General features: G+C 38.2%; 1 protein-coding gene and 1 pseudogene across 2 annotated transcripts; both read right to left on the reverse strand.

The window, feature by feature from the left end:
• Window positions 1-1227: 1227 nt before the first annotated feature.
• Window positions 1228-9334, reverse strand: LOC127419382 (N-fatty-acyl-amino acid synthase/hydrolase PM20D1.2-like; annotated as a pseudogene).
• Window positions 9335-12527: 3193 nt separating this feature from the next.
• Window positions 12528-22826, reverse strand: LOC127419437 (N-fatty-acyl-amino acid synthase/hydrolase PM20D1.1-like). 2 transcript variants are annotated; one of them, XM_051660821.1, is made up of 16 exons: window positions 22288-22826; window positions 20246-20310; window positions 17384-17968; window positions 16724-16837; window positions 16125-16211; window positions 15739-15974; window positions 15283-15369; window positions 15038-15171; window positions 14809-14928; window positions 14575-14650; window positions 14423-14484; window positions 14261-14339; window positions 14090-14161; window positions 13818-13983; window positions 13551-13650; window positions 12528-13462 (listed from the first exon to the last, which is right to left on the reverse strand). In XM_051660821.1, exons 3-16 carry the CDS (start codon window positions 17469-17471, stop codon window positions 13348-13350), a joined length of 1536 nt encoding a protein of 511 aa, XP_051516781.1. In that variant the 5' UTR covers window positions 17472-17968; window positions 20246-20310; window positions 22288-22826; the 3' UTR covers window positions 12528-13347. The 2 variants fall into 2 exon arrangements, with proteins under 2 accessions (XP_051516781.1, XP_051516780.1); XM_051660820.1 differs by having other exon boundaries at window positions 22119-22826.
• Between the last annotated feature and the right edge of the window lie 2618 nt (window positions 22827-25444).

Genomic DNA, 25444 nt, shown 5'->3' on the forward strand with positions numbered 1-25444 from the left:
TGACGTAGGTGCTATGGCACGTTCAAGCAAGAAGTCAGAAGCGTGCGCTTTGTATACAACAGAGGAATGAAAGTCACGTGAGAATTAGGTCATTTCAAACAGAAAAACAGCGCTGGGTGGAAGCAACGATTTAAAGTTAAAAACGTTTTAATTATCAATTTGTTTCTTACACCAACCTATCGGTTTGCGACAGAAGAACTGAACGACTGGAGTCGTGTGGATTACTTTTAAGCTGCCTAAATATGCCTTTTGGTCCATCAAATAGCCAGCAGCCTGATGGCACCCGTTTACTTACATTATAAGGACCTACAGAGCTTTAAATCTTAATTTGTATTCTGCTGAAGAAAGGCATACACATCTGGGATGGCATCAGGGTGAGTGAATGAGAGAATTTTGATTTTTGGGGGAACGTTTCCTAAGTAATTATTAATCTTAAAGGGACAGTTCACCCAAAAATGAAAATTATCTTATCATTTACTCACCCTCATGCCATCCCAGATGTGTATGACTTTATTTCTTCTGCAGAACATAAACAAATTTTTTTAGAAGAATATCTCAGCTCTGTAGGTCCTCACAATACAAGTGAATGGTGGCCAGAACTCAGAAGGTCCAAATGGGACATAAAGAGAGCATAAAAGTAATCCATATGACTCCAGTGGTTAAATCCATATATTCTGAAGCGATATGATTGGTGTAGGTGGGAAACAGGCCAATATTTAAGTTATTTTTAACAGTAAATCTAAACTTTCACATTTGGACCTTCTTCTGGTCACCATTCACTTACATTGTATGGACTTACAGAGCTGAAATATTCTTCTAAATATCTTCATTTGTGTTTAGCAGAAGAAAGTAAGTCGTACACATCTGGGATAGCATGAGGGTGAGTAAATGATGAGAGAATTTTCATTTTTGGGTGGACTTTCCTTTTAAAAAATGTAATGTTAGTGAAGATATAAATGCAGCTTTTAAAAACCTTTGTACTTTATGTTTAAAAGCAATTTTGCTTAGGACTGAAAGAATGAACCTTTATGACTGAAATGTTAGACCCTTAAAGCCTATAGATCTTGTAATTATCTACAGATTATATTTCTTTAGTGTTTTTTTCTAAAGATATGATAGTGATATGTGTAGATTTGAAATTCCTGTTTGTTAAAACTATGCTCCCTGAGCTTAATGTCTAAAAGCTGGGTGTTTTCAGAGATCGCTGTAAGCAACACCTCATCAAACTTACAGCTCATGCTGGCTACTGTGAGGTGATGGCAACTTCCTGATGTCATTATTCTGGATGAGCTGAAAGTAGAACAGCACAAGCTCTTCGTAGTTCTGAATGGAAATTCTTTCGTTCACGCCGTGGAATCTAATGAACGAACGTGAGTGCTTAATCATAAATATAAACACTGTAAGCTTCAACAGTTCTTTTATATTAGAGGATATGCTCTTCTACAAAGAGAGCCATTTTCCTGTGTCCTACCTTTGAGGATCACCAGGTTTGAACCATGACGGGGCAAAGTGATAAATGTCTTGAGTGAGGTCCTTGTAGTGATGGCTGTCAGTGTTGCCAACGCAGATACCTGAAAGATATAATCATAGAGTACTGCTTTTGACAAAACTAAGAGTAGAGGCAGGCTCTTCAAGAGTCAATGATGTATGTAAGGGGCATTTAAGTCCCTTGAGCTCTTTGCAAAGCGAACAGAAATGCGGACTTACCAGGGGCCACAGTCACCTGTGGAAACATGCCTTGCACCGTTTTCTTTATGATCTGAAACCCAAACGACTGCTCATCATAGGAGATGATGGGCAGTGGGTCAAATCCATTGACCAACTTTACCTTACACTCATCTGATATGGTGGACTCAACCAACTCCAGAACCTAGAAAGGGAAAAGAGGGGGTAAAATGAATTATGAAAGTTTTTAAGTTAGGAATAATTACATTTGGTTCTGAACATTTCACTTTACTCATAGTCTTTGATGAAGTGAATTGCCTGAAACTGGTTTGAGACGGTGTAAAGAGCAAAAGTTAATAGATGAACTATCAGAAGAGCTTGGACTCTGTGCTTTAGAGCAGGTTGAATGACTCAACATGATAGCTGTGGCTACAGTGTGACCTCTGACCTCCTGCAATGTCTGGGCTGAGTGGATACGCAGATTGACGAAAGCCTCAGCATATGATGGGATTACATTAATCTGTCAGAGCAGTCAGAGAGGGAGAAATAATCAGAAATCTCCATTCAGCTAAAACTAAGACTGACTTTATGAGTTACAAACAGAAATGTGCGTCCCACCTTTACACCCGAGTTAAACATGGTGACAGCAGTTGTTGTCCTCACAAAAGCATTTGTGTCAGGTTTTCTCTCCAACACCCTGCAAGCGCAATATGAAAGGGCCACAGATGAATACACAGAAACAGTATATACCATTATATGACAAGTTACTTGATGATTATTAAGAAAATCAATGCAAACTACCTGCTGAGCAGAGGAGAGAAGAGCCACAGATTAGACATGATGAATCTGAGAGGCAAGCCAAACTACAGAATAAAGGAAGAGACATGCATAAAGCCCATTGCACATGTATAAAGCAATTCATTATTTATAGGGGTGTTCTGTAAAACGCACTTCAGGCTATGACATACAAAGCCTGTTTTTTTTAGTTAAACATTTTTAAAAAAAGTTTTTTTTAATTTATTTTTTTATAGTTTTTACCTTATGTGCCAGATGTTCAAATGTGCCACGTTCAGGACCATAACCAAACAATCTGGGCATCGGATATTCCTCCAACCTGGGAAAAAAAGTTATTATGAAGAACAATTTGTTTAACTTACATATTGCTGTCATGCAGTTTTTTTAGCAAAACTTTTAAACAAAAACAATAAAATAACTAATTTGATGGAAATATAAATTGTATTATATTTCAAGGTGCACAAAGTGTTTTAAGAGGTTCTTTTTGCCTTTTGACTGCTGAAGCCAAGATGCCAATACTACTCTGTTCAGGAGGCATGGATGAATGTCCCGGAGCATCATTAACACTCAGCTTTACTGTGGCTTGGCCCTATTCCTATTCTACAAAAAAACAAACAAGGCAAAAAATAGACACTTATTCTAATACACATACTAATAAAATGCCTATATTAGTAAAATTACTCAAAATAATATAGTCTCACAGAGCAGCTGGTCCATCCAGGCCATTTACGACACCATCCAGGACTGCAAGGCCTTCATCTAAAACATACCGCAGCTTCACTCCACGGCTCTTCAGAAGCTTCACAATATTCACTGCACCATGTAAACCATTCACCTGACAAAATGAAATTTAATGGTGTGGTGTGTAAAGACACTATGGAAGTGAAATTGTCATACAAATGACCCGGTTCGATTCCCCCTTTTGGCCCAGTTTTCCCTGTTTTCTGTTTACTCTTAATATTTCCTTTAATACTTAACCTAGGTTTAGGTTAAAGTTTATGGTTAGGGAGGTACATTTTTTTGTTAAAAAAAATCCATCTAATAATAATAATTAGATCTTTTTGACATTTCACTGGGATACTGCAGCGAAATATTCAATGATGAAGCACGTAATTTCTTTTTGCAAAAATGTTGCCACGGTCAGGTAATGTTCTTGAGATCAGGCTGGGTAATGACCCACAGTTGCGGAAAAGACCTTCATACTGACCTCTTCATCATGACCCAAATCAATGAAGAAGCTTCGCCGAGGTGTGTAGCCTTTCTCCAACAGATATTCCAACCCCTGAAGAATCCCCTACAAGAGCACATATCACTGCAGTGCTCTTCGGTGCATCACTTCGGTGGTGGTGCTGGAAGTGGATTTCCGAAATGTTGGCTTGAAAGTCGGATGTTTTCACATTTGAATCTTCTTTAAATCTGTGCATGCTTGAAAGTTATTTTCCCGCCGAGCGGCTTTTCCAAGCGCAGGACTGTCGCCTCTGATGAGTCAAATCCCGTTTCACCGGATTATGTTGACCTGTTAATTTTGCTCATCAAAAAATATATACTTTTGAGTAAGTAGCCTAGAAAATGACTGTTTTAGGCTAGGTATGCCATTTTTTTTTATCTGCTGATTACGCAGGCTATTTTCAATGAGGTGCCGACTGCTTAACAGGTTAAACTATATTTTATTCTGTGTGCACGTCATGTTTAGAATTATTAGGTTTATTCTAGGCTATATGACAGGCCTATTTTTCTATTCTATAGCTATTTTGTTAAACATTGTAACTGTTATTGTTTAACGTTCTTTACCGAACAGCTGTCATATTAGATCAATGGCTAATGCACGACTGCTCATAGTGAAAAACACGCATCTTTTCAGCGTATTTTTTACCCTCTCATAGATTTGGCTTACCTGTTAATTATTTTCAACAATGTCCTGAGTCTGACAGATTTAATATGTTAAGTAAATTCAGTTTAGAACAGGCTATATCCTTCTCCATGGTTGAGAACCACTGGTATACACTACATAAATTGTATTTTTGATAGATTTTCAATCCTTTTTGAGACTTGACAGCCTCTGGTCACTCTACTTTTGTTGTGTGGAAAAGAGTAGCTTGGGCATTTTGCGAAATATTGCCTTTTGTGTTCCACAGAGAAAACTGATTGCTTGGCTATTCTGTCACGCACCTAACTTCTACCCAAAGTCCTCTGTTTTACTTCAGATAAAAATTTAACTAAGAGGTTTTTTTATATACGTTTTTTTCTTCTATTAAAAACATATATAAACGGCACGTAACATCTTATTTACACGTCATAACTCCAGTCATAACTTTATATGGCCAAAAAACAAAACAAAAAAACAAACAAACAAAAAGAAAACATTTAAGGAATAAAACCATGTTGGATATCGATGTTTCTGTGACAGTGACGTTTGGAGAGAATTTAATATATAGGCCTACTGACGTGAGTGTAATAACGTGCGGTGTTGCCGTAAATATGAGAGAAATACAACCCCATCTCATGAAAATTCGTACATAATTTACGAGTTGGCTATTTCGTATGGTCTCGCACCATGTTGTTCACATAAACTTGTATGACTTCATCACGTGCAAATTCCCAGATGTCTAATGCAGAAGCACGAATTCCGTGCAGGCGTTAAGGGCATACTTATTAATATTATGCCCTTACCCAAACCCCTTATCTAAACTTAACCAATCAGTAGAGTGTGTAAACAGTAGAGTGGACAGGAAGCTGTTGTGTGTGACAGAAGCAAGTAATTGTCGCGTATTAGATGAAAACGATGTCTAGTGATGTCACTGACTGTAGTGAAAATCGTAGGAATTCAAACGAGTGCAGTCGCACAATTGAGAAATGTTGTATGAATCCTGACGATTTCGCTGTGAGAGTGTGTTGCGGAAATAGCAAAGTAATTAAAATGTCATAAGACCAAAAATTGTAGGGAAATTATGCAAAGCACAGTTTCATGGTGAGTGAGAATTATTTATGACTGGTAAGCTTCACTGGCCATTGGCAGGTAATATATATATATATATATATATATATATATATATATATATATATATATATATATATATATATATATATATATATATATATATATAGGACCGCGGCAACAAGTTTTGCCATGCTTTAGAAAACACTGTCTATTTGATGTCCTGTCTCATCTCAAGGATCTCTCACCCCTCCTCAGCAGCAGGTCAAATTCACGAAGGGCGCTCTTGTTCAGATTTGTCTCCGTAAATGACACAGTGGGAATCTGAATTGCCGCTGTGAATGAGTTTAAAATATGGCATGAGAAGCAACAAAAATATTGAATCAAGAATAAGTACAATAGCAATTATCATCAACATGAAGAGATAATCTCCTGATAAACCCATTCACGTGATGTTAAGCGTTTAAATCTCTTTAAACTACGTGTAAGCAATTGGAGTTTGTGTGCACAAAGACCGACTCATCGCTGTTTCTACTTCGTTTTTTCCTTTGAAATTTGCCAGCAGATTCTTTTTGTGTTGTGGACTTATATGAAGAGAAATGGTGGTTGTATTTTCCCATTTTCCAAGCTGAAGCCCCGCGTTCACATCACATGTAAATGTCCTCATTGTGGCAGCAAGAAACACAAATGTAATCGAAAATATGACACTTAGCAGCAGTACTTTCAAAAACCTAAATATTTTCCACTGAGTGCTATGGCCTGTCATGTTTCAGGAAGTGAGAATAACAGTAATTTCATGATCAGGATCCATGTTTATTGAATACCCTGACGATGATGCAGCACGAGCGCCTTCTGCTGGTTCGGGATAGAACTGAGCACAAACAAAGAGATTTGATTATCTGTGTGCTTTGACAAAAGAAATGAAATAACTTAGGAAAGTATTGTATATAACTGAAGTTTCAAACCGAAAATTCAGCAAACCTCTGGGTTTCCGAGTTAAAATAGCCTAACACACATGCCCAAAAGCAAATTAACCTTTGTGCATTGTCCGTTTTAGACTCGCACTTGTATTGCTTCAGGTCAAAATTGACGAAAACAATAAATGTGTAAAAAAAAAAATAAATAAATAAAAAAATAAAAAAATAAAAAAAAAATGAAAGAAATGTAATGGGGTATGTAAATGTAAATAACACTATTTAGATTTGATCTACCATTACATCATTACATCATTACACCATGACATTATCATCTCAAATACAGCATTAATTTGCACATACAAATGTATGTTAACTTCACTACAGTAAACCCCTACTCTTCTATAAGTTGAAACATGAAAACAATATGAGAATGTGTCATAAATTCGGGGCAGATTGCTGCCATCTGGTGCAAAAAAGAACAATGGGCTACTTGCAAAACTGCGTTCAGCGCGCCTATGTGCAGAGATTTATTCATGGGAAGGCAGACTATTATTATTTATTTATTTATTTATTTATTTATTTATTTATTTATTTATTTATTTATTTTTAGGGCTGTCAGCTGATTAAATCAATAAATCATATTTTTGGCGCTAACGTGACGTCACAGTTTTATAATTTGCTGAAATTTGCCACTAAATATATTTTTTCCCTTTCCAAATGTAGCTAAACTCAGCTCCTGAATAATAAACCAAACACATATAACCTGCAGCAGTCTGGCCGTCTCATTAACAGTTTTATTCACTGATGATATTTCATACCAGTTGAGATTTAATGATAAATTCCACCATACAACGATTACAATAATGACTTTTCTTTGGATAAATGTCCCAGATGTATTTATTTAGAAATACATTAGCTGTTATCTTACTCTGATCATGCTTTAAAAATCACTCAGAGCAGAATGAAGCATGAAGAATGAAGTATTATCAAATTAAATAAACAAATAACTGTACTAAAATATATTTAATCACACTACATATATTTAATCTATTTCAAACGTTATAACTCATTATCTTTAGCAGCTCTTACTTATGCATTTGCATTTCAACATTTATCAATATATTGTACTTATCAGTGAAACAGTGACACAAAATAAAGATTATTTTTTCTTTACTTTTTTCTCCCCTTTTCTCCCAATTTGGAATGCCTAATTCCCAATGCGCTCTATGTCCTCGTGGTGGCATAGTGACTTACCTCAATCCGTCTGAGACAGTCAATCCGCGTATCTTATCACGTGGCTTGTTGAGCGCATTACTGCTGAGACATAGCGCATGTGGAGGCCCACGCTATTCTCTGCGGCATCCATGCACAACTCACCACGCGCCCCACCAAGAGCGAGAACCACACATTATAGCGACCACAAGGAAATTACCCCAAGTGACTCTACCCTCCCTAGTAACTGGGCCAATTTGGTTGCTTAGGATTTCTGGTTGGAGTCACACATGCCCTAGATTCGAACTAGTGACTTCATGGGTGGTAGTCAGCATCAATACTTGCTGAGCTACCAAGGCCCCCCCCAACACAAAATAAAGATTAAAGCATACATTTATTAAAAACAGGTGCGTTCATCGCATTTCTCTCCCTCACACATTGAACATAGCAGTGAGTGACTGAAGCACGTAGTTGTTTAATTCAAAGGAGCTGGAGCTCCTTCCACCTTTTGTCATTTATGTTTCGAGCTGATATGTGGTTAAATGTCTGCTACAGACCTCCGTTTGAGGAGAACTGGTGAAATGCGCTTGGATTGGAGTATGTAGTCATTGCTTTCTCAGACAGGCTAGGGCTGAATAAAAGCTCTGAAAACTGTTCTTCCACTGAATTTTGAAGAAGCACACGTTAATGTTCAAAATATTTAATTTCCTGTCTCTGAAAAGATGCATACTTTAAAATCCTCTTTTGAACACTAATTTTAAGTGATGTTTCTGCAACTTCGACGCATGTGAACAAATGTAACTGGAAACTAGCAGGCCACACTGTTTCAAAGTGGAAGTACATCATGAGGCTCAGTGCAAGTAGTCCGTTACTTGACTTGAAAATCATGTTATGACAATAATAACCAGTAGATGGCTGCAGAGATCCTCTAATTCATTCCTGGTTGTAACAAGATTAATTTATGTATGTGTTCTGCATTGTGGATGTGTTATGGTCTCACCCATTCATTTGTGTGTGTTTTCTGTATTGTGGCTGAATTATTGATTTTATTTGGCAAATTCTCAAAGAACAAAATAAAACAAAACCCCTCTGTTATAGCCTCACCCATTCATTCCTGTTTGTGTGTGTGAGCACATGTGTTCTGCATTGTGGAAGTGTTAATAGTCTCAACTCTTCATTTCTGTCTGTGTGTGTTCTGCATTGTGGATGACTTTTTGATTTTATTTGAAAAATTCCAAAACAAATTGCTCTGTGTTACAGTCTCACCCATTACTCAGGTTGGTCAAATTTGAACGTGCACAACTCGAGTGTCGCTTTTTTTGTCACGCGGCCTAAACTCATCAAATCCAGTCCAATTTATGTGTGTGTGTGTTCAGATGAAGTATAACATTTTTATTAAATAAACCAAATTGATTTTGGTCAAAAATGACCAAAAATTGCATAAGTGTTGATGTAACAAATTAATCTATTAGAGTCTGTTAGAGTTATTATATTGCTTTTTGATTCTACTGGACCTTTCTGCAGTCTTTGACACAGTCAACCATCAGATCCTACTCTCAACCCTCTCTACTCTGGGCATCACAGGAACTGTGCTTGACTGGTTCTTCCCTTCTCTATTTACACAGCATCACTGGGACCCATCATTCACGCACATGGTTTCTCTTACCACTGCTGTGCCGATGGCACACAGCTCTACTTGTCCCAATGACATCACAATGACTGCTCGAATCTCAGCCTGTTTGGTAGACATCTCGGCCTGGATGAAGGAACACCACCCACTACTTAACCCAGCGAAGATGGTGCTCCTCATCTTTCCAGCCAACCCTATTGTTGAACACAACATCACCATTCAGCTGGGCTCAACTACAGTAACACCCTCCAAAACGGTCAGAAATCTAGGAGTAACCATCAATAACCAACTCAATTTCACAGACCACATCTCAAAGACAGCACATTCATGTAGATTTACACTCCTCTATATCAGAAAAATAAGACCCTTCCTATCTGAACATGCCACACAACTTCTTGTTCAGTCACTTGTCATAACTAGACTGGACTACTGTAATGCTCTCATTGCATCCCCCCTGCATGCGCAATTAGGCCCCTGCAAATGATACAGAATGCAGCAGCACGTCTGGTCTTAAATGAACCAAAGAGAACGCATGTTACACCACTCGTCTCTCTTCACTGGCTGCCGGTTGATGCACGTATCAAATTCAAGGCTCTGATGCTGGCATACAGAATAGTCACTGGGTCTGCTCCAGCATACCTAAAATCATTTCTGCAGAACTACATTCCTCGTTTGTGGAATGACCTTCCCAACTCCATCCGTGAAGCAGACTCACTCTCTGTCTTCAAAAAACTTCTAAAAATATATTTTCCATGAGCACTTCACCATGCACTCAATAAATAAATAGTAATAATTATGTATATTCTTGTCTTGGATACTACTATTCTGATGCTAGTTAAACTTTGTAATGCAGCACTTTTCGTACCAATGTCTCCTTAAGATGAATCACTTATGATGTATTATTCCTCTTTTGTAAGTCGCTTTGGATAAAAGCGTCTGCCAAATGAATAAATGTAAATGTAAAAAATTTAAATCTAATTTCTTTGTAAATTTTTTATAAATTAGCACAACCTTTATAAAAATAAGGAATAAATTGTGGAACATTGGGCTGTGGTTTTTGTAGACAAGACTTTATTTAGTACATCAACTGTTTAATTATGTCATTAACCTACTATAAATTCCACCATTATTTTCACTGGATTCCAACTTTGTCACCCTCCTCTTCTCTTCCAATGGCTTGAGAACATCAAAGGTGTGACCTTCAACTGAGATTTTCTACATTCAAGTTTAGAAAAGAGCTCTGGCCAGTAACATGACCAATTAATAACAAGCTTCTCTTCTTGAACCCAGGCATAGATGACGTGTTATCAGATTCATTTCAGGCAACTAAGACAGGTAAAAAACAACAGGAAAGTAAATGAATGAATGATTGTGGTTGGGGATTGCATTCCATCTGAGAAGCTGACCCTGATATGAGATCAACTTGAGGCATGGGTTAACATTCAAACTCATGCATTTAAAATAAAGTACAATTCAAAACCACAGTTCTACACACTATTTTGATCAGCAGTCCGTTAAATCTGCAGTAACACTGCAGTCAAAATCATTTCAAAATCACTCATGAGTTTATCATCACCCATCAGATGATCATCTTTTTTTTTCTTTCAAGGAACCACTTTACAGTGGATTGAAGGTCAGAGATTTCAATCTGCAACCAAGGGAAATTATTGAGTGGAATTTGACACCCAGGAGAGCTTTGAGACAAAGGTAAAATACATAACAGAGGTTATAAACTACATAAAGGTTGTCAACAGGCACTTGACATGCTCAAAACTACTTGCTCTGGTCCTGTTGGAGGAGCCCTAATCTGTTCTATCGATCTTTATGACCGGCAGCTACCCTCTCTTCAGTGAGCTTGATAAACATGTGAATACTAGTACATCTCGTTTTAACTTATGATTATTAATCATTCACAGTGTGTCAGATCAAAGTCAAAAATACAACAAGCAATGCCACCAAACTACCAATGTGAAAAATTACATAAGAAATGTAATAAACCTGCCTGTTCAGTTCTATGTTGGCAAGCCAGACGGGGTGTATGCAAACTTAGCTGACCTGATGTCCTTCATTCACAAAATGCCCTGCTGGGATCGTCTTCTGTAGCAGCTGCTTGTACTGTGATTTGCCTAGGAATTAATCCCACCGGTTTAAATTCAGAAGGGTCTAAAAAGAGTTGTTGTATTCTACATAGAATGGTCAACCATAAATAACAGTGCAGACTGTCTGATTTCATGTGAAAATTTTTATGAGTGGTGCAGATATTCACAGGAGCAGAGCCATTTAATTTCACTGCGTCCCTCTGAAAGACGATGTCAGTGTCAAAGCAAGGAAAACCTGTCATAGTACACATATAACTACCATATTTTGTACATATAATGTTTAATGGGTCTATAATTTATATATTAATAAGATAGCTCTGGCTCATGCTCATTGGACAAATAAACATGTACAGTAAATGGTCACAATTGTGAGTGTGAAAAAACAGAGCCTCATTTAAGAATTGGTAACTCAATGAGTCACATTGTAAAGTTGCAGATTTTTAAGTATTGTCATGATAAATGGGATAAAGAAAAGTTTTATTTTTTTACTTTGCAATTTTCTATTGGTCCTTACGAGCAACTATACTACACCCTGCAGTTTTTGTGACCAACAATAAATAACAAACATTTTATTGTTATTTTTATTGTTATTGGAAAAGGCATACAGTTTGTTTCATTGGGCTATCCAATGAGTAAAATACATGTGCCCACTTAGCTGGCAAAAATTTAGGATTAAAGGAATGTTCTGGGTTTAGTACAAGTTAAGCTCAATTGACAGCATTTGTGTCATAATGCTGAGTACCACAAAAAATAATTTCGACTTGTCCCTCCTTTTAAAAAAGAAAAAGGTAACAGTGAGGCACTTACAATGGAAGTGAATGTGGCCAGTTTTTGAAGGTTTTAAACAGAAATGTGAAGCTTATAATTTTATGGAAGCACTTGTATTAATTCTTCTGTTAAAACTCATGTATTATTTGAGCTGTAAGGTTTTACAGTTGTTTTAGGGTTTGTTGGCATTTTAACATCATAGTAACAGTTGTAACATAGTAAGTTGTAAAATTGGCTATAACTTTACACAGAAAAGGTTAGTAAGTGATTTTACTAACACACATATTGTTTGTCTTGTGGCTATACTTTTGAAAAAGTTAGTATTTTAATGTTCAAAAATTGGCCACATTCACTTCCACTGTACAGTAAGTGCCTCACTAGAACCAAGGCTTTTGCTTTAAAAAAAAAAAAAAAAAAAAAAAGGACAAGTCAAAATATATTTTTGTGATAATCAACACTATGCCACAAATGCTGTCGATCGAGCATAACTTGAATTGAAACCGGGACGTTCCTTTAAATAGGTCAAATTAACAACTGGAGAAATGATTGCCCAAAAACAGGTTTTGCATGAAGACCAGGCTATTCTATGGTCGTAAAATTAAAGGCAGGTAATGTTACTTATCTGTAACATTGTTTCGCAGTGATAGAGTGATATTGTATGGGTAACCTTGTAATTTGGCCATCTTACAGTAGACTGCCTTGGCATGGCTAAATATCACTTTGATCATGAAAAATGACCGAATCTACCTAATAGAAAGAACTCATCTATGGATTTCCTTATAGGAAATTATCTTAATTATCATGCAATTTCATATTATTTCACGTAAATTATGGAAATAAACAAGGATTTTCGATATCAGTACTTATCACTTTAGTTCAAAACAGAAAAGAATTCAAAGGCACATTGAATATTTCAACAACCAAAAATTTGTGTTCAGCAACAGCTCTGTGATGTAAGAGATATTTAGAGGCAAATAAATGTTTATTGAACCACACTTCAAACCTTTCATCAGACTTTATCAGAATTTGAATAGGATACCACAATAAAGCACTTCTGTCTGACACAAATTTGATAATCTAATGGTAATCCAGCAGTTTAAAATACAACTATGAATCTTCAGTAAAATCTGCACAAATGCAAAACACTTGAAAATAATAACTATAGAAGGGGCATTAGATTATGTTGAGGTCGGTTCAACACTTCATAGGTTGGTTCAACCACACTCATTCAGCACTGCAACCATTTTGAATGTGCCATAATGTTATTTTTTTACAGACTTTATATTCAAGTTAATTAAACTTAAACACCACAGCAAGAGATTTATGTCAGGTGCGAGGTGATGGCACGTTTCTGATGTCACAATTCTGGATGAGCTGAAAGTAGAACAGCACAATCTCTTCGTAGTTCTGAATGGCGATTCTCTCATTCACACCGTGGAATCTACAGGAGTGCAAACAATTTAATACTTAGTCTTTATACGTGAGTATGCATGCTGCGTCACCAAGAGTGGTATTCCCATGTGTCCTACCTTGCAGAATCACCAGGTTTGTACCATGACGGGGCAAAACGATAAATGTCTGGAGACAGTTCTGTGTAGTGACGGCTGTCAGTGTTGCCAACACAGATACCTGAAAGAGAAAATCATAGAGTACCACTGTTGACAAAGCAAAGAGTAGAAGCAGGCTGTGCAAGAGTCAATGAAATGATGTATATAAGGGGCATTTAAGCCCCTTGAGCTCTTTGCTGAGGGAGAAAATATGCAGTACTTGGTGCATAAAAAAGTCGACTAACTTACTAGGGGTCACAGTGACCTCAGGAAAAATGTCCTGCACTGTTTTCTTTATGATCTGGTACCCAAATGTGTGCTCATCATACGAACTGATGGGCAGTGGGTTAAATCCACTGACCAGCTCCACCTTCACACGCTTATCTGATATGGTGGACTCGATCAGCTTCAAAACCTTCAAAAGGAATAGGGAAAAGTCTTTAAACAATTATGAGATCTTACTGAGATCTTAAAAGAGTAACTGAATGTGCCAAAACCACTGTTGTGGTAACAACTCTTACCTCCTGCACTGTCTGGGCTGAGTGGATACGGAAATTGACAAAGGCCTCGGCATATGCTGGCATGACATTAATCTGTCAGACAGAGAGAGAGAGAGAGAAATAATCAGGCATATCCATTTATGCTTAAGAGTGATTTTATGTGTCATAAGAATGATGTGAATGACAGCCCACCTTTACACCAGAGTTAAACATTGTAACGGCAGTCGTTGTCCTCACAAAGGCATTTGTGTCAGGCTGTCCTTCCAAAATACTGCAAATGTAGTAAGAATGTAGCACAGATCAGAGCATGTACTCATTGATTCTATAGTAAGTGAAAAGGGCAATGTGGCCTACCCGCTGAGCAGTGAAGAGAAGAGCCACAGATTAGCCATGACCATTCTGTGAGGCATGCCAAACTACAGAACAAAATTATTTAAACTATTATGCGTGTTCTTTAAAATGCATGATGTGTTGTGACGTACAATTTTATGTTTGTTTTGCTTTACCTTATGTGCCAGCTGCTCAAATGTGGCACGCTCAGGACCATGACCAAAGAGATTGGGCATCCGGTTCTTCTCCAAACTGGAAAAGGTTATCACCAAAAGCGCAAAATTAGCTTTAGCTTACTAGATAACTTGGTGTAATGCCGTTTTTTAAAGATGTTTTGCCAGCAAATGACGGGAATAAAGAGTGCGAGATAAATTAGTTATTATTTAAGTGTTTTAGGAGTTTCATCTTACTTTCTGACTGCTGAAGCCAAAATGCCAATACTGCTCTCTTTAGGAGGCATGGATGAATGTCCCGGAGCACCACTAACACTCAGCTTTACTGTGGCTTGGCCCTTCTCACTGACTCCTATTCTACAAAAAAAAAAAACAAACAAAAAAAACACACCAGGCATAAATTACACACTAATTCAATATCAAATGTTTATATTAATGCAGTTAATCCTAAAATGATGTGACTCACAGGGCAGCTGGTCCGTTCAGGCCATCTACAATGCCATCCATAATTGTAAGACCTTCATCTAAAACATACCGCAGCTTCACCCCACGACTCTTCAACAGATTCACAATATTCACTGCACCATGTAAGCCATGCACCTGACAAAAATGAAATAAACAGCTGCATTAAGAGAAGCTTGCTGTGGTCATTTCACCAGGTTAATTGTGGTTAGTGTTTTGAAGTTGTACAGAAATGATCCTGATACTGACCTCCTCATCGTGACCCAAACCAATGTAGAAGCTTCGCTGAGGGGTGTAACCTCGTTCCAATAGATATTCCAATGCCTGAAGGATCCCCTTTAAGAGCACACATATAAGTGCAGTTAGGAGCAGATTGCACTGAACACGTAGTATTGTTTTAACAGTGTTAAAATACTTCTATCCCAGAGTCAGCTGTAGGTAAGCCATTTGTAGGTTGCTTTCCCCTAAAAGTGTAAAAACTATGGTGCTATCAAAACATTGCTCCATTTGTCTGAGCATTCCGACAAGCAACATTGGCTCAACCAGTGGCCTGAGTTTGGGATGGGACTATCTGTTTCTGTAAAACAATCAATATTTCTGCAATTCTGTTTGGTGTCGCTGTAGGCACAGAAATGACACACTTCACCTTTTGACCAAAACAACTATGATTGTGCTGATGATTGAACTGCTGTTTATTCATTATACCATCAAAGACTGTTTATTGTCGATGGTCCCTCGCCCATAAACGAAGCCATTGATCTCTTTAGCAGAGAAAGGAGGAGCGTCCCACCCATCCACCTCATCAGCTGGCACTACATCAATGTGTGCCAGCAGCATATACGGCTCCAAAGAGGGATCACTCCCAAACACTGTAAACAGGTGGCTGTAGTTTGATATTGCTTCATGTTGAACCAGGCTGGATGAAAAGACCTTTGGGAAGACTGTGAGAGATGCAATAAATTGATATAAAAAAATGGATCTTTCTCTCTTCATGCATAATCATGCAAAAGGAATCAAGACATTAGCAGCAAGTGGTCCCATGCATGCTTTGGAGAACATTGCCCATTTGGTGCTGGATCTAACAAACTCACTCCTTCTGAGCAGCAGGTTAAATTCATGCAGTGCACTTGTGTTCTGCTGTGTCTCTGAAAATGACACTGTGGGGATCTGAATTGCCTCTATGAAAGAGATGAAAAGAAGGCATGAGTACGGAACCATTAGAATATTTCTGTTGGTAATCAGCATATGCTAAATAAACTCAAATCTTTTCCAAATAATCAATATTTATTCTGCACAGTAGTTGAATCAACTTAATAATTCTAATTCAGAATATAGAAATGCCATATGTCTTACTCTAGTAAACAGAATATAAAGTATAATCTGGTTATCGGATTAACACGTTTACACAACACATAGGCTGACAATCGAAACATGACCTAATTCAAATTCCAAATATTCTGCATGTAAACTTGGCCAAGAGAAGTTTGTGTGTGTGTGTGTGTGTGTGTGTGTGTGTGTGTAAGTAACAGGTACAATAACAAATAACATAACACCAAATACACCTAAAAACTCTACATCATATTTCCCCCCTCCAGTAACTAATTCACAAGAGTATAAAGGATGGAAGGGGTATACATTTAAAATATGTTTAAGCAATCAAAATTACGACAAAATGGGCTTTGCTTTTTACCTTTAAAATTTGCCAGCAGTTCCTTTCTCTGTTCTGGACTTAAACCAGGATAAATGGTGGTTGTATTTTCCCATTCTTCAAGCTCTGTGTTCAACTTAAATGTAAATGTCCTACCTATCACAACAAGAAACAAAATTAAAACTGAAAGTAGAGCGATTGTCAGTAGTATTATGAAAAACTTGATTTTGGTCTTCATCTTTCAGTCAGTTCAGAAGGAAATGACAGTCCTCTCATTGTCTTTGCATGATCAGGGTTCACATTTTTTATTGCCCCAACGGTGATGCAACATAAGCAGCACTGCTGGTGTAGTAAAGACCCAATCACAAATGTGAGAAGCAATTGAGAGCAATCAACATTTTGAACATTGATTATATCAATCTTAAATGCATTCTAGGTTCATCACTGACCACACACAAATTGAACAATCTTTAACAAATTAAACCAGTACACAATCTTTAAAACTGGAAGGGTGATACACACCTCATTTGTCCATGTGGAAAAGACAAATAATTTAATTGTTCCCTCATGAGTTATCTACAATCAGGGTGAATGAATACATCAGTACAAATAACCCAAACAACTTTTAAATGAGGAAAATGTAATGTATATGATAAAAGATAAATCTGGCAAAACATACACTCCATGCTCAATCCTACTTACAACAAACACAATGTATGTGGTAAGAAAAATGCTGCATCTGAGTGCTGTTATGATGGATTGCTCCTTGAATTGTATTCAGTCCAATCATATCAAGTTTTCTGAGACAGTTAAAGATGATTAGCTCATGAAGGGAGTGTCGCAAACGCAATTACACACAGTTTGTCTAACAAAGGGAGACGAGTTTAGAAGGTAAAATCCAGAAGAGAGGACACCTGGCTGAATTGGTCCTGAGATGAACTACTGTAGAAGGAACTGATCTTTCCATAACTTTCTATGACATCAGTATCTTCACGGTACAGTTAACCTAAGCTGCATCACCACTTGTGGGTGTGGCCTGCGTGCTGGATATGAGAGCAGGTTCCTCATGTAGACCATCCACCAGAGCAGTGAGCGGATTGAAGAGTGGCTTTTTCATGTACGAGTAGATGAGGCAGAGCAGACAGACCACAAGAAGAAAAAGCACGGTCTGAACCCACAAAGGCACCAGGCGCTGCTGAATCTCCTGCCTCTCCAATGTTGTGGCAAATCTTGGTATTTAAACTGCACAGGACATCCTGCAGCTCCCTTTATAGTCTCTTCGTGGTGCTGGTGAAAGCAAAGACATTAGAATGAGAACAGGCTGTCAAAACTGCTGATCAGATAATAAAATAAATATATTGTATACTTTGGTTTTCCATGTGCTAGGACATCTTGTGGAAAGTGCGTGTGATGAAAATTTCATCATTAATACAGTACGTGTTTTAACAGTCAACAGCAAGTGCATGCGCCACGTGTCTACAAAGTCTGCATCTTTGCGCATCCTTGACTGCATCCGAAACCAAAGGTAACTTTCTTGATGCCTCGCTGCCCTATCAGTCAATGACTCACCAGATAGCGTTTGCTTCAGCATAATATCACATCATTGCTAGGATACCAGCAACCGATTACTACCACCTGCTGTCCACTAAAACAAATCTTTCTAGCAAGTCAGTCTCCTGTCGGCCATCTTTGTAACGCTCTCATGAGACTATTTCCAGTCATGCTGGTGCAGCTCCTATCTACTTGAATGGAGAGAGACCAAAATATCAAAAACGGTCGGTCAAGATTACGACCAAAGGACATATTTCAAATCAGCAATAAAATCTGACAATACTAGAATCATAAATTGTGATTCTTTACCTCATATTAAGCTAAAAAAAACACAATTTTCCCAGCTTGTATAGCTAATGTGCATGCGCGTTCTAGAGTTGACTGACAGGTGATGTCTGTATCTAAAAGGTGATTGGTTCTTTCTACATCCGTTGACCGTTGGGCGCTCAGCTACTTGGTTGCGCATTCCAATTTCTCCCATTCATTTTAATAGGAGGTAAAGCGTCTGCTTATTCAGTACAACCGAACAACAGTGGTCTAATAATTAGAACAAATCAAGAGTTTTGGCGATAACCAAATGTATGCTTAATAACTACAATACTCTACCACCCCTGGAGTTGCGAGTTCGAATACAAGGTATGCTGAGTGACACCAGCCAGGTCTCCTAAGCAACAAAATTGGCCCAATTGCTAGGGAGGGTAGAGTCACATGGGGTAACCTCGTCGTGGTCACGATTAAGTGGTTCTCGCTCTCAATGGGGTGTGTGGTAAGTTGTGTGTGGATCGCAGAGAGTAGCATGAGCCTCCACATGTTGTGAGTCTCCGCGGTGTCATGCACAGCAAGCCAAGTGATAAGATGTGCGGACTGACTGTCTCAGAAGGGGAGGCAACTGTAACATGTCCTCCAGCACCCGGATGGAGGTGAGTAACCGTGCCACCATGAGAACCTAGTATGTAGTGGGAATTGGGCATTCCAAAATTGAGGAGAAAAGGGGATAAAAATTAAAATAAATAAATAAATAACTACAATACTACTCTCTCACTAGAAATGGAATCAGAAGTTGGAAAAAGTGAATAAAAACATTTATACACAAATTGGCCATCAACTGCCTCTTCATCCGTCATTTTTTCTATTTCAGCTCAACTGCCACGGATCCGCGCGCACAGGTTTGTGGGATTTGATAGGCAGCGAAGGATACATCTATGCTGCCTTAAAAAAATCGATCAGATGAAGGTATCTCAGTAGACAGGATGTGACACGAACATAGAATTCAGACATGCTTTGGTCCCTTCCTACCTCTGTATAAAGCCTCCGGAGGCAGCATTTACCTGGTTTCGGATGCAGCCGTTGGCTCATGCACCTGCCATTGACTGTGCTATAACAGTGTCACAAAACAGTCATAGTGCAATTGCGTCAGATGCGATCATATGTGCAGTCAGAGGAATATGTGTTGGGTACTCATAGTTTTCCTGACAAACCATTAGGTGGCGCTATGATGATTCTAATTGCCGTTGGACTGTTCTCTGATTCCGGTCTCCACAAGAAACTACCAATAGAAGTGGTCAAGATGGAGAACAACAACCATGTTAGTTGGAGTAAAAATGAGTTCAGGCTCAACTTGTGCAGTTGTTGGCTGTCATAACTCAAAGTATTAAAATATATCAACGTAACTAACTTTGGGCCATAGCTTCACATCATCCACCCAATCCTTAAATTTTAATGAGTTAGGCACCATCAAAAAATATGGAGCAACATGATAATAATCTTTACACATTTAATGCGTTAAAGATCACATTATCCACTAAGAACATACGCCGATGTGAGTGAAACCACTCTGGAGACCGGAAAACAAAAACAGTCATCCATTATGAATCGTGGAACACTTCCGTGTTCAAATAAAGGTGGATATTTTGAAGGCTGAGCGCTCGACAGTAAGCAAGATAGAACAGCACACAGAAAAACAAAGTTTACCCTAGCCTTAGTTACCACCACAGTTTCATAGGTGGTACTCACTAGATTCCAGTGGGAGTTTTGACAGTGTTAGGGAACATCTCTGTAAGAACATCGGTTACAGGTTCCTAGAGGCCAAAACAGTCAAAATCAGGAAAACAGGTGGATTTTAAAGCATTGTTCACCCAAAAATGGAAATTCTGCCATTATTCACTCACCCTCACATAGTTCCAAACCTGTATGACTTCCTTCCATGGAACACAAAAGGAGATGTTAGATTAAATGCTGGTTTCAGTCACCATTCACTTTCATGGCATTGTTTTTCCATACAATGTAAGTGAATGGTGACTAAAGGTAATAAAGTTTGTAACTTCGGTTGTCCGCGTTGCTGAAACGCAAATTTCATCATTGGCACAGTCTGCGTGTACCGTGCAGTCCAGATTTTCGCAACACACAGTCCTCCTCGGTGCGCATCTTCGGTGTATGCTCCTGCCGTTTACTGTACCAAAAGTGTATCACAAAGCAGTCGTAGTAGTGCACATGCGTCAAACGTTCGTATTCACTTGTGGTCAAAAGAGTATACTTTGCAAGGCAATGAAAATCAAAGTATACCTGGGCCTAAAGGCTGTCAGTCCCTAACATTTGCCTAATATCAACATGTTGTGTTACATGGTAAAAAGTCATAGGTTTGAAATGCCATGAGGTTGAGTAAATCATGACAGAACCTTTGTTTTGGGGTGAACTACAGTATCCCTTTGAAGATCCCATGAAATCAAAATTGGAGTTTAGTGACTTTTAGTCCATTTCTATTATCTTTGAGGCCAAATATATGCTAGTGTACTAAAAAAAGCTGACAAAATTAGGCTTTTAGCAGGTACACACACATTTAAATTTAGAATTTCTTCTGGGAAAATGGACCAAAAATTTTGATGACTTGCAAACAGTAATTTTGTCCAATCAAATGTTCTCTATAATGAGAATTCCCCGCATCTAAATATCACCTACTTTTGACTAGCAAAGACAGAGCAAATCATGTTCATGCCTGACATAAACTAAAGGGGGAAGAGCCCTTTGATATGTCCCGCCCAAACTTTGTTTAAATAGGAAATACATCAAAGGAATAGAAACTACTCTCGTCAACCGATTTCATGGGGTCTTTAAAACAAGTACTCCTTGCATAGGACATGGAAAGTGTACAGGAGAAATAGAGTGAACCAGCTGTAACAAAAACCATACAGGCATAGAGGACGGAATATAAAGGACAGAGGAATACCAGCCCAGTCTCAAGAACATAATGTGACAGATTTAAAAAAAAAAAAAAAAAAAAAAAAAAACACAAAATGTGGAAAAACACAAAAGTGTTATAAAAAGCTAGATGAACACGGTGACGGAACACAAAACAGCATCCGCAGCAGGTCAACCATACAGGATTTAAGCCTTATGATCACACGTGAGCTGCACTCATGTACGCAGTATTAAGATCTAAAGCACACAAGCGTCTGTAACAAGAAAGTAAGCCTTTTGATATGACTAATGAATTCTCTGAGCTCTTTCCTCTGACAGACTTATTATGGTTACACATTACAGTACATTTGTTCAACAGCCTGCCTTTGAATCAGGAGAAAAAAATAAAAAAATAAAATAGACTGTCTAAAAAAAAAATTATAGAAAGATGCCAATGCTTGGGGTTTTACTTTGTACATTTAAGTTTGAACACTCCGATCTGGAAAGGAAATGAAGCAATAAAGCAGTAAAAAAGAGATAAAAAACTAGATAATTCAGAGGGATATCCTGAAGGACAGAGGAGTGTGAAAGCCCATTATACTTTTGGCAATGCAGTATGTCTGCTGAATTAAACATCCACTGAAACAGTGCAGACAAACAAAGAGCGACCCTGAGGACAGAGAAGGAATGTTGAGGGGGAAAAAGCAGTTACTGTGACAGTTTGTTTCTGATGGGGTGATTGAGTTGTTAAACACAGAGATCTGCCGGTCATGGTATCTTTGTCCAGCCTCATGAAGTCCTGATGAGAAAATCTGAGCTTTTGTCAGATTTGTTGAGCATTGCTGTTGAAGTCAACTTATTGTGTGTGTGTGGCCACAAACCCGCAGGGCCCTGTTGTTCATCATATGCTCAGTTCTCTGGCTGGATTTCCTCTCAGACTGCGTGTGTTGTGACTGAGGACTTAATCTGTTCTCAATCTGCAGACAAAACGAGTACAATCCCACAACATAAACACACAATACTCCCAAAACGACCACCAACCAAAACAAAATGAATTCAAATGTATTAGACAAATACATTAGACCACTGATAATCATCCCACAATTTTTGTCATACGGTACTCTGATTTGTCAAGCGGCGTTCCAAGAGTGCTGATATTTTATCTAACAGCACTGGGGTGCTTCACTTTTTGTATCATTCTGCTTGTCTGAGACTGCAGTGTTCCAGACAAGCTGACATTCTGTGAGTTGCTCAGCGACAAGTATGTGTTGATCCTGCTTTCGCTTCTTTTGGAACAAATTTTGTTGATGTAGAAAAAAACAAAAATACACTAACTGGCCTAATTTTGTCTGAAACATAAATTAGTTTTATTAATTAGTTATATTAAAAAAATGTATAGACCTGTATAAATGAAATATTACACTCACCAAAGGTATTGTAAAACTGTAATTAGGCCATTGACACGTGGCAGCATAATTACTGTTATTTTTAGTTCAACACACACACTTCCCTCATCCACCATCTGGGTGATGCTGAAGGACCTGTACGGCGACCCAGTTTGAACCAAAGACCCATTTCGGCTGCTGTCAGATGACCTGTGTGGAGTCTTTCCCTGCAAGTTACAAAGGGCCAAACAGTGTTTATCAAGCAATATGACAAATGAATCAATCAGCTGTAATAGCAAAATCTCCACAATCCTTAAGTGCAATTGAATCAAACCAAACCTTGTCTGAAGAACAAAAAGAGTATGTATTACATACAGTGTGTGCCTTAAGTGTACAAAGCCGTGTGAATCCGGTATAATTTCACATCGCAAAACAGTCTGAAAGAATCAAATTCTGTGCCTTTGACCCCTTATCCCCCGCAGAAAAGGATTAGAAGAGACCCTTTAAAATGCTGTTCAGAATGTACATTTACCCATCCAGCAGAGGGTACAAAGCACTGTGGATTAAAATCTCTGCTCTGACAGAACCTCCCCACCTGTGAAACCAGAAAACGCAGTACAACATACATCATGATTTAATTCCATACCGACTTTGACCACAAAATAGTGCCATTGTTCACACTTCTAAAAGTGAAAATCATAAGATAACACATTGCATCATTAAAGGGATAGTTCGCCCAAAAATGAAAGTTCTCTCACCATTTACTGACCCTCATGACATCCCAGATGTGTGAGACTTAATTCTGTAGAACACAAATGAAGATTTTTAGAAGAATATCACAGCTCTGTCGGTCCATACAATGAAAATTCAAAGTCAAAGTATACTTTATTGTCCCCAAGTTGAAATTTGGTGTGGACTCAATGTTGCTACATTTCAATGAACATTAAATATTACACAAAGTACAGTACAGCACAGTACAGTACAAACACACAATAAAAGACTTTCAGTAAATGTGATGGTTATATTTGGATTTTTGCCATAGCATATAACATTATTGATTGAGAATCCCATCGTTTTCCTTAACAGAAAGCCACGATCTTCTGAACTTAGTAGCTGGTCAAAAATTCCCTTACAGAACAAAACAATGCACAAAATAAGATGACAACAGTGTAAGGAAAGCTAACAAAGTTGGCAAATATAACAACTTACTGAGATCAGCTGCAGAGGACACCGGCAATTCATTGTTTATCACGAGCGTGACTGGCTGAATTCAATTCAATAACTAATGTTAGTTAGCAGGCTGGTCGGTGTCCGAGTCCAAAACATCGTTGCTCCGTCCAGTGTCACTTTTGCTTATGTCCTTCTTATGGTCCCTGTACTACTTTAAGTGTTTTTCAATTTGTTTATGATTTGGTCAGTTGTCCGATTGAAGTTGCCATGCATCATTTCGTGCTGTATCTTCATTCTCTTAGAATATTTTTTCCTTTACAATCTCTCTAGTTTATCTTGGATCTTCGTAAATACCATATCGCAAGTAGAGCACAAGTTTCGTCATGTTACCAGAACGCTTTTGATGTCTGATAATTTTGTGGGTTTTTTATTGTTATAGAGCGAAGAAGTACTCCTTGCTGCAGACAGTAGCTACTGTTGTTGTTTGGGAAAACTTTACCATGGTGACGAAACATTATCCTGCTGTCCATCCCCTGACATAATCAGTTCCTGCATAAAGACCAGCAAGCTTTTGGGGCCGGTGTCGATCCAGGTTTTCGGCCCCAGTGTTGTATCGAATTGTGTTCCTTGTCGGAATCTGTTTCGGGTATGGGGTTATGGTTAGGGTTAGGGTAGGTAGGGTTGTGTAGGTTAGGGTAAGTGTAGGTAGGGTACGGTAGGGTAGGGAAGGGTTAGGCTTAGGTTTGTGCTTGGGTAACACATTCTGACAGCAGAGAATGTTACCGTCAGATATTGTTCCCTCTATACAGAGTCCGACACAACACTGGAAAGGCCTTTTCTTCGGTGGAAATTCACAGAACAGTTTGAGAATTCACACTGGTCCAGGAATCCGCACCCGAACCATGTCGGTGGAAAAGGGATAATAGAGACTGGAGTTTGTGATACTCTTTCCGTCCCATAATTTTCATTGCTGTCTGCACTAAATGTATTAACTTAGATTTTAGCTTCATAGTAAGATTCCCAAACCATACAGTTATTCCATACCTGACAATACTTTCTAAAACAGCCTGATAAAACAAAAACAACATTTTCTTATCAACTCCATAAAAACACAGTCTACGTAAAAAGTTCAATCTCTGATGCAGACGAGCAAAAACCCATTCAATGTGTGTATTCCAAGTGAGTGAACTATCTATATAGATACCCAAACACTTATAGGACTGCGTGTAATTTACTGGCCATGTATAATCACTTGACAATGGTTACCTATGCCCTTAGGATCAAAGACTATCTCCTCTGTTTTCTTTTAATTTATTATTAAATAATTCTTATCACACCAGTCAACAAACAACCTTATTTCCAACTGGTAGATAGTGCTGATATTGTCTTGCTTGTGAAGTAAACTCAAAATAGCAGTCATCTGAATATTTAAAAATATAATTCTGTGAGTGCCTGCTTGAGCACTCATTTGTAAAAAGTGTAA

Source organism: Myxocyprinus asiaticus, chromosome 28 (genome assembly GCF_019703515.2).
Source record: "Myxocyprinus asiaticus isolate MX2 ecotype Aquarium Trade chromosome 28, UBuf_Myxa_2, whole genome shotgun sequence".
Classification (NCBI taxonomy): domain Eukaryota; kingdom Metazoa; phylum Chordata; class Actinopteri; order Cypriniformes; family Catostomidae; genus Myxocyprinus; species Myxocyprinus asiaticus.